A 10,040-nucleotide genomic window follows, 5' to 3' on the forward strand; every position below is an offset into this window, starting at 1 on the left:
GAACTAAAACATCCGAAACGACACATAGTCAATCGTCTGATGCGCATGTCATGATTGATCTCAATGAAGATGAGGCATTGAGGTTCCAAGAGTCATTTGTCCCATGGGAAGAAACCGAACGAAGCGAAAGGAAAAAAACAACGGCAACTAGTTCGGATGACATCAAGCAACTAAAAACGAAAATAGACAATTTGGAGTCGGCCTTAGATCAATACTTGGCGATCACGCAAGAGAAAGAATAAACTTAGCCATGACGATCTTAGCGAGAAACACATTAGATTTCACCGGATGCAAAAGGGAAATGGCGATAAAAGTCAAAGAGAAGCTTGCAAAAAAAATATAATATCTAGGTTTCGTTATTTTATTTTCACGGTTTCGTTATTCAAATTTCTTGGTTTGTAATTTGAAATTCTATAGTTTTTTTTTGGTGTGTTGTAATTGTTTTTAAGTTAATGAAATTTAAGATTTAATATATATATATATATATATATATATATATATATATATATATATATATATATATATATATATATATATATATATATATATATATATATATATAAAATGTTTATTTTCTATATTAATTAATTTTATAAAAAAAAATAACATGACAATTATGGCAACCCACTTCATGTAAATAACAAATTTAACTAAAATGTTGTATTGCCGACTCAAACCTACCTACGTAGCATATGACAAGTGTAGCACAACTACCACCAATTTTACCCATGTGCCTTGTAGTCTTATGGGTCGTACTAAAGTAACGGAGAAAACAAAAGATTGACTAACGAAAGGGACCAACCGCGTAAAAAACAAACATGTGTTGGGACCTTCCTAAGTTGTAATCCAGAGCCTCGAAAGAAGGTCAGGTTTGAGTATGACACATAATTGGATTCTATCCTAACCCTGCAACACCATACCTTCATCTCACTCCACTTTCAGAATCTCCCCTTCAATGTAACTCCTGTCCAAAATAAATGCCAACTATTCCTCTTCTTCTTTTTAAACTAGTTTTCTTTCTGTATGTGGACAGTTAACCAAGTTTTACTCCTTTCAAACCTAAACCATGTTATGTTATACTATTATATTGTTAAATAATATGATAATTATTAAAATCCAAAATGCGAACATACAATACTTGGAATACAATAACAAAGAAAGTAAAAAAACTGTACAAGAGACCCCCGAATTTGTACTGAAAATATATATATATTTATTTATTTTGCACTATTAAGGGAAAACAAAAGGCCGTGATTGTTGGAAACTTGCGAGTTTTGTTGTGAATAATACACATAATTAACAAATCAAAGAGTGTAACGCAAAATCACTCAACCTAATGGTGTCAAGTGTCAACTCTTCCACCAGCTCTTCCACCAACTTCTCTTCTATTTCATTCTTTATTATATCATCAATTTCCAACCCCAAATCCTCCGCCCACCCCCGCCCTACCACCTCCCTCTCCACCGCCATGCTGCCGCCATCCTCATCATCACCATCCCACACACATCTTTCCTCCCCTGATATCCATTCCTTCATCCGCTCCCACACCCGGTCCACATGGACCCCACGTAATGCCTCATTCACACAGTCAAACACGAGCCTCTCAGTTGACTTTTGTTGTCTTTGTTTTGACCGGTGAACCACCGCCACAGGGTGGTTATCGGTTAGGCTCAGGCTCATGTATGTGTCTCTTAAAGATGGGTCCAGAGGGTTTTCCGGTGAGCTGCCATTGATTCCGGCGACTGATAGTAGTGTTTGAACATACAAGAAATATTCCTGCTCTTCTTCCTCTGGACTCCAGGTTTTACCGGGAACGGGCCCCACACTGGACTCGTCCCATGATAAAGTCCGTGAAATTGATCCTATTGGCGGTGATTTATCAATTAAATTATTGAATTTAATCGGATCTACTCCTGTTAATACCACATAGAAAGTGCATGTTACAAAAATAATAAAAAGATACATTTTTGGCCCCAAAATGTTTTCTCTTGCAATTTTGGTCCTTATTTGAGGTTTTTATTTCGTCTCTGTTTCCTGTACTTTCGAGTAAAATGACTAACTTTGGAACCATACTCGGGGACCAAAAGTAGTTAGTAGACCAAAAATGTTACAAAAACCTCGAACAAGGACCAAACATGTAATTTACTTTAAAAAGAATTAGAAAATAAAATACATTTACCATGTTCTTTCAACTTGGCACTACAAGAATAGACTGCTGTGTTGTCATCTTCTTCAAGTTGCAACTCCAAGACTGAACTAGGGCTTGGCTGCTCCTGGTTCTCATTTGCATTCCCAAAAGTTCCAAGCTTTATGAGAGAAAACGAATTTCTTAATAAGCAAAAAAAAAAAAAAAGATTAAATCCAAGTTTGAATAGAAAGCATACCTCGGGTAGATCATCAGCTGGACCTTGGCAAGATTCTTTCCTCAATGGTCCATTTACATCATTAATGCAGCATTCAGATCCATCATCACCAATGTTTCTTGAAGATTGATGTTCATCATCTTTATGGGATTTCTGTTTGCTAGACTTTCTACTCTTGGAGAAAAACAAACCCTTGAACAACGATGATTTAACACTTTTTTCCGTGGTCAAATCCTTAGTATCACTTTTTTTGACTTTTACCGAATCTGAAACTTGGCCCATTATTGAGCCAGAAGATACAGGAACAGATTTTGATCTAACAAGAGTTTTAGGACTACTATCAGCATCATCATCATCACCTTTAGAAGACCCTTGTCTATTTACACAGTGTTGTTCCTCTTTCTTCAAGTCAGAAAGAGCAAGCATTTCGCCAAGTGTACTGGAGCTTCTTCTTACATGTCTTTGTTCTTGAACACTTCCATTTAAAGACATGATTGCCCATCTTTCTGAAAGACGTTTCTTAGCCTCTCTACAAACAGAAGATTCAGGAGAGCAAGATGCACGACTGAATGAAGAAGAAGAATAAGGGCTTCTGCTTCCAAAACGGTTAACATAATCCCATGAGTGTCGAGAAATTGGTGACATCACTTCTGAATCACTCAGATTCCCTGCTGCATAATAAACTTCGGATTTACTAAATGAACTTTCATCACCTATATAACCATTTGAAAAAACAGAAGAAAGAATGGTTTCATTTTCATCTCTTCTAAGGCCACTTTGTGTGGTGGTTTCTTTTGTATCTTCTTCAAGATCCCCATAGAATCCATCATCATTTGATGTTGAAGGAGGTGAGGAGACACTTGTCATTTCATGAGGTGGCTGTATAGAGCTAGGTTTTAGTACCACAATGCGAGTTGGCTGAGTAGGACTTCTGTAATTACAGTGACTCATTTGGAGAGCTTCATTAATCTGTTTTCCATTTTTGTTTAGCTTATGAGCATCTACCAACTTAGAAGGTCTGAGAACTGTGATGCGTCTTGAATCTGGAGGAGGTAAAGAAGACTGTAAATGGTGATGTTGAGAGAATAAGGAATTGGGTTCTTGAAGAAACTTGAGGAATAAATCTTTGTTTGAATTTAAGACTTCCAAAGCATCTTGAAACTGTTTAGACTGGCGAAGTTTTTCATTGGTTGATAAACGTTTTGCTTCCATGAACTTCTCACGAACAAGAGCCATGTTTTTCTCATTCTTGCTCTTGCTTTCTTTATGTCTTCCCTTTTGGGGTGACTGCTGCCATATTTCAAAAACATCTTTACAGGATTGATTGATAATTTCATCATGTTCTCTTGTTTCCAAGAATCCATGCTCTTTCTGTATGAAGTCCAATGATCCAGAATGACTCCTTGATCCTCTTTGGTTATTGCTTCTGTATGAAGCTGAACCAAGTTGATGGCGTTCTGGAAGGGTGTCAAGTCCCATTAACTTGGCAACCAAATTGGATGGACTTTGTTTAGGAGCCTCTTCTTTTGACATTTCTTGAGCAATAAGCATCTTTATTGGAGTTCCATTTGATTTCTTCTTATTTGATGGGGATTTTGCTAATTCAGATAAAATCTGTAATGGTCATTTGGTTGGAAATAAAAATCAGTACATTTCATTAATTTGTAGAAGTATACAAGACTCGAAAAGGCTCAATCTGAAGCAATTACCATTTTATCATTCATCCGATCTTCAACTACACGAGTTCTTGACACGTCTGATTGACACCTAGACACTGGGGAACCTTCATAGTGTGGTTTTTCTGTGAGCAGCCTGTTTGCTCCTAAACTTGTATTCAAATCAAAAAGATTCACCATTCTTCCCAAGCATCCAGGAATAGGGTGTTCCAGATTCCTATTTCTGTTCATCTTACCACCTGCTAATGCAAATCTTAGAGTTTGTAGTAAATTAAGGTAAAAAAATAAATGATGTAATGTTCCTTAACAATATGAAGAAACACATCCAGAAATAACTACGGAGTAATCTATGTATGTATCATGAAGACATGGACTAGAGAGATGTGGTGCTGTAAATTTACTAAAGATCCACCTATAAATTTATGTGGTAGAATATATTGAAAGAAACAAAATAAATAAACAAATACAAAGTTGCAAGAATAATCACAGGATTTATTGTTAAATGTAAAATTCCAGCATATTAATTAAAGAACTCACAAAATGAAAACGAATAAATAAAACCAAATCAAACATAGAAACCAAAACCGTCATATTCATTCACATTCACATTCACATCAATATTTTATCAAAACAAATCCAACACAACAAAGAAACCCTAATTTTTTCCTCTTATCGTATTTTTTTCCTCCAATAACCCCTCAGATTTAAGCTAAAAGCGAAGAAGAAGAAGAAGAAGAAGAAATTAGGAAACCGTTACTTATCACTACCAACGACACTAGAAGAAAGACGCTGTAATTGCGGAAGAAATAAAAGAGAATCGGATTTTGTGTTTACCTCAAAAAAGCGAGATCGAATCCGAGTGTAAAAACGCACGACCGAAAAAGAAGCTAGCACTGTAATAAAAACCCAGCAACATCAGAAAAAGGAGTTTTTAGAGAGAGAAAGCAGAGTGTTGGATCAAAGCCTTATTATCAAATGAGTGACAGATTTCTCACCGGAATCTAATATTCCGGTATCAAAATGTAGCCGGAGATTCGCCGATTTTCACTTCCACGGATTCTAACAAGCTGCAAATGCATTTTCTTACTAGGATTTGCGATTACGCGCACAGCAGACAAATGTAGGGAGAGAGAAAGCGAGTTAAGCGAATAAAACCAGATAATGGAGAAAGAGAAAGCGATGCGAAGCTAATAAGAAACCGCTGCCGAGATACTGTGGTTTTGTTTTTTCTGTTTCGTCCTTGTAGTTTGTGTTAATTTCATAAAAGCCCTGTAAACAATATGGTGCTAAATTTAAACCATAAAATCTTAAACAAACGGTATTGTTTGATTACGACATTGTTTCGATAGTGACAATATATTATTTGGTACAAATTAATTTATAATTTAGTAAATAAATATAAAAGAATTATTTAATAGTACTTTAAAACAAATTTATAATATATTTCATTAAGTTTAAATAAATAGAAATAACGGTTTACCGATTACTTATGTTTAGATAAAAACTTTTGCATCGTACATCATACACACGATACAATCCTTTTAGAAAAAAGTTTTAAATTACAATAAAGGTATGGACTTGAAGAATTAGTTTTTTTATAATTAATAACATTGAAGAATGTTAGGGCGGTAAACAAACTAAATGTTCAGTGAACTGTTTATGAACCGTTCGGCGGGAAGTTCGTTTATTTAATAAATAAACGAACACGAACACAAATTCTCGTTCGTACCTACACGAACAAACATGAATAATGGTCTCGTTCGTTCAATTATGTTCGTGAACGTTCGTTTACGTTGTTCGTTTATGTTCGTTCATATAAGTTCATTTTCGGTTCAAATATGCTTAATTGTATTTGATTACATTACTATATTCAGTTACGTTTTTTATCTTTGTTCGTTTAAGATCATTCGTTTATGTTCGTTCGTTTAACTTATTCACAAACATGAACAATATAATTTGTTAAACGAACGAACATGAATAAGAAAACTTGTTCGTTTATCTGTTCGTGTTTGTTTATTTGTTCGGCTAACTTAAACGAACGAACATGAAGAAGCCCCAGTTTGTGTTCGTTCGATTCGTTTTTTTTTTTTTTTTTTGAAGAGACCAAGCCCCCGTTCATTTGGTTCATTTCCAGCCCTACTAACAGTCAATTACAATGTGTATACAAATCTAATATTTTAATAAGTGGATTTTGTTTATTGGTTTCATTTTTACATTTTATATTTTTTCCTGACATCTTGTTGTTATGTCAATTTTTTTCATCATCTTCTACTCACCCAACCTATCATCTTGTTATGTCTTTTTTTCCATCATCTTCTACTCACCTGACCACTGATAGTAAATTGTCATTTCTCATTATCTTTTATTTATTTTTTTTTTAATTAAATATATTAAAATGTAATTTGATAATTATTTAAATTAATTAAAAAACTACATTAATTCAAAAAAAAACATAATCAAATGTTGTTTGCATAACTTTCCCAGTAAACTATGATTCCTTAGTGTATCCGACAAAATGGAAAATGATGAAGACATTTTTAATGATATATACACAATATGAGGTTTTCAGTGTTTGTATTGTGGTATATAGATTGAAGGTATGTTGTTTATTTGTAGTGGAAAAACATTTTAATGACTCTCCAAATGGTCAAAAATATAAAGCAAGACATTGTGAATTTACTTGGCGTCAGGGGTCATCGCAGTTTATCGCACCCAGGCAGTATGGTATTCACTGCAGATCGTATTGTTTATCTAATTAAGCCCACCGCAGTGTGCGGTTTCAGTATACCTACCAGCCTTAGCTCAACCAAAAAATTTATAAGTTGCGATATTTTAAACTTTAAAACTAATGATAGAAATTACGATCTTTAAACTTTGACATATCAAGGTTCGTTAGTATATTACATAATTTGGTAGGTTAAAATTTAATATTTGTTTTTTAAATAGAGTTTAATTGTAGTTTAAATGTGAACTATGTTGGTGATTTTGTATCATCGGTGTGTATTAAGTGTAATGAATTGGCTTGTTGACCAAAAATCAATCTTGATAAGTATTAAACAAGTAAGGAAGGTGCGGGGTGCACATTTATTGAAGTTAATTCAAAATTCAAAGTAGACTGTTATTTGCGGGCGAAGCCCCTAAACGAACGTGGTCGGGGGCAGCGCCCCTGGAACGGGGTCCAAAGGGCGGTAACCCATGGTTGGGGTCGAGCTGCCATGTCAGCGCATAAATTTTTTATATGAGTTATGTTGCTATATAAAAAATGCATTAGAAATCTGTTTTTTTTTTGGAAATGAACCCGGTTTTGACTTTGTAACGTTTGGTCCATGTATAAAACATTTCTCAAAATATTAGAAATCATTGTTGGGACTCGACGAGTTGGGGAGCTCCAACTCGTCGTGTTGAGAATATTGTGGCTGCGGGTTTTAATGACCCAACTCGACAAGTCGGGGTGTCCCAACTCAACGAGTTGGCGGCTGGGATGAAACCCTAACTGAGGGTGTTGCACCCTATTTAAAGGACCTAAACCCCCCTTGTTTGGCCTCCTTACCAGCCTCCCTTGTTCTGAAACCCTAAGTTCGTATATCACCTTGCAAGCTTGACTGTGTGGGTTGTGGTGAGCTTGGAGAATTGATTTTGGTGATTCTTTGGAAGGAGCTTGGAAATTGAAAGCATCTAGCTTGGAAGAAGGATTTTAGATCATGAAACTCTTCACCAATAGCAGTCTTCTCGAGGTATAAAGTCAACATATTGCCTTGTATTCATCTAGATCTCTTTGTTTGAAGTTTAGCATGATTTTGGAATTTTGGTTGGGCTGTCCAAGATGTTGAGGTTTCTAGGGGTTAATACGTTAGATTTGACCCCTTCATGACTCCTCTTGATTTTAAAGTTGCAAACTTTATTGGTTTCTAAGTCCCATTCATGCAATAAGTCCCTCATTAAGTCTTTATCAAGCCCTAGATTGTATTTTAGCTTGCATGGACGTAAAGTTGGAAATTTTATGTGATTTTCCAACCGTTGGACACCAGATCTGTGTTTTGGGTCTATGTTGTGAAAGTTTAAGGGCTTAATGGATTAATACCCACTCTAATGAACCTAGAATTTGGGTTTGACTTATTATGGATGGTTCTTAAGGGCAAAGTTGGAAACTTTACCCTTCTAGACATCATTTTGGAAGAGATCTGAGATTTAGAGTCCCTGGATTCGATGGAACCAGCTTAATGCATTAAGAGGTTGGATTTCTGGACAACTCGACAAGTTTATTGGTCAACTCGACGAGTTGATGGGATTTTTCCCGATCTGTTGGGATGATGCAGAAACTCGACGAGTTGAGGGACAACTCGGTGAGTTGGGTCAACTCAGGCCGTTGACTTTAACCTTTGACCTTAGTCTTTGACCAAGTTTGACCCTTAAGGGATTTTGGGGCATTTTGAGTTGTATTTAAGGAATTGTTTATGTTATAGGGTTTGTGTAGAGTGGATATTTGGAGTCCCGACCTATTCGACTAACGTTCGGTGTTAATGTGAGTCTTTTTACCACACTCATGGATCAAATCCACTAAGGTCGGCTCATTACTGATTATGAAATCTTTCATATGGGAATATGTGACTGTTTGTTAGTGGAATTATATGTCGACTTATGTGCAAACCATGGGGGATCCCATGGCACTTGGCAAGACCATGGGAGGAACCCATGACATGGGGATATAAGACCATGGGGGTAGCCTATGACATTCCATTGAAGACCATGAAGGGAGTCCATGGCAAACTTGTATGTATATGTATGAGCATGACATTATGTGATTATATGATTTGTGTGATTAGGAAACTCACTAAGCCCGTGCTTACATTTTTATTGAATGTTTCAGGTACTTCTATTGATAAGGGCAAGGGTCTGGCTTGATGGCATGGCGTGCATTCTCTAGTGTTTTCACATTTAGCTTTTTGTACTTTGATTTTTAAAAAAAATATGGATATGTATTGGGATTTTTGTACTTACTATGGATAATGTTTATGAAATTAAAAGTTTAAAAATTTTATGAAGAATAGGTTGTTACAAGTTGGTATCAGAGCCTTGGTTTGAGAGATTTGGGCACACTTCTGGGTGTGTCAGAGCTCAAACTGAGGAAATGGTAACAATTGCTTTACAAAAAAGAAACCAAAGTCAAATTTCTTGAAAACAATTTGTAAGAAAAATGGGAGAATGCAATGTGCGTAATCGGTCGAGCTCAAATAAGTATTCCCAATGTTGTAGCCATGCTATAGTATTTATGGAAATATGGTTGTATGGATTATTTGCTAAATGTATGCTTTCAAAGTTGCACATGTTTAAGATTGCATATCCCTAGAATCAGGGAATATGCCTTATTCATGTTCCTTGTTTGGTTGTGGTTTAGGGTAGAAGTTTTATTTGACGGTCTATGTGATTATCTTTGTGTATAACTTGCATGTATAAGGCAACCTGCTATGATTAATTTGGGTTTCTCGTTTGGTGAGGGTTGAGAATACTAGGGCGGTCTAGGATCTGATTTAGTGTTGTATTTTGAGTTATGATTTGTGATGGGATGATTTACAGATATAAAGTTTGGCCTTGGGGAAGGTGCATGTAGGTGTGGAAGATAGTGTTGTGCCCGTACTACTGAAAGCACATGACCTGTACCCGAAGCAATGACATACCTGATAGTTCTTAGAAGTCCAGTGAGGAGGAACCTCTTTCGAATTACTTATCTTGGTTATTTGTGATATTTTTAGTTGAGGATGGTGATGATCACGCGAGGTTCAAGTTCAAGATCAGGATCAGGATCAGGCGCGCTCGGGTGCGTAGCCCATGGATGATAGGTTGAGCGATCTTATCGTTGTCGAGGTTACTTGTGCATCCTAGACGCTACCCTGGTGATTTTTGGTACCGTCAAGGAGGGCATCATGGAGATCATGGAGGGTAGGCTCAGGTCCTTCTGAGCTGAGATTGTTGCAGGCCAGATTGGGGCCCGAGCTCCATCGTT

At 36.2% G+C, this 10,040-nt stretch overlaps 1 protein-coding gene across 4 annotated transcripts; it reads right to left on the reverse strand.

Annotated features, from left to right (window-relative positions):
* Window positions 1-1,189: 1,189 nt before the first annotated feature.
* LOC111907688 (uncharacterized) lies at window positions 1,190-5,213 on the reverse strand. Of its 4 annotated transcripts, none has more exons than XM_023903504.3 (6): window positions 5,035-5,213; window positions 4,874-4,932; window positions 4,073-4,278; window positions 2,385-3,977; window positions 2,180-2,306; window positions 1,190-1,913 (listed from the first exon to the last, which is right to left on the reverse strand). In XM_023903504.3, exons 3-6 carry the CDS (start codon window positions 4,268-4,270, stop codon window positions 1,297-1,299), a joined length of 2,535 nt encoding a protein of 844 aa, XP_023759272.1. In that variant the 5' UTR covers window positions 4,271-4,278; window positions 4,874-4,932; window positions 5,035-5,213; the 3' UTR covers window positions 1,190-1,296. The 4 variants fall into 4 exon arrangements, with proteins under 4 accessions (XP_023759272.1, XP_023759274.1, XP_052623037.1 ...); XM_023903506.3 differs by having other exon boundaries at window positions 4,073-4,281; XM_052767077.1 differs by having other exon boundaries at window positions 4,874-5,213.
* Between the last annotated feature and the right edge of the window lie 4,827 nt (window positions 5,214-10,040).

The sequence above is a fragment of the Lactuca sativa genome, chromosome 8, assembly GCF_002870075.4.
Source record: "Lactuca sativa cultivar Salinas chromosome 8, Lsat_Salinas_v11, whole genome shotgun sequence".
Taxonomy (NCBI): Eukaryota; Viridiplantae; Streptophyta; class Magnoliopsida; order Asterales; family Asteraceae; genus Lactuca; species Lactuca sativa.

Bases quoted from the DNA above. Each gene is read 5' to 3' on its own strand.
- LOC111907688 (XM_023903504.3), bottom strand. From the start codon at position 4,270: ATGAACAGAAATAGGAATCTGGAACACCCTATTCCTGGATGCTTGGGA. The intron at 3,978-4,072 runs GTAATTGCTTCA...TGACCATTACAG, and splicing joins ATCGGATGAATGATAAAATG to ATTTTATCTGAATTAGCAAA. The intron at 2,307-2,384 runs GTATGCTTTCTA...TCTCTCATAAAG, and splicing joins CAGCTGATGATCTACCCGAG to CTTGGAACTTTTGGGAATGC.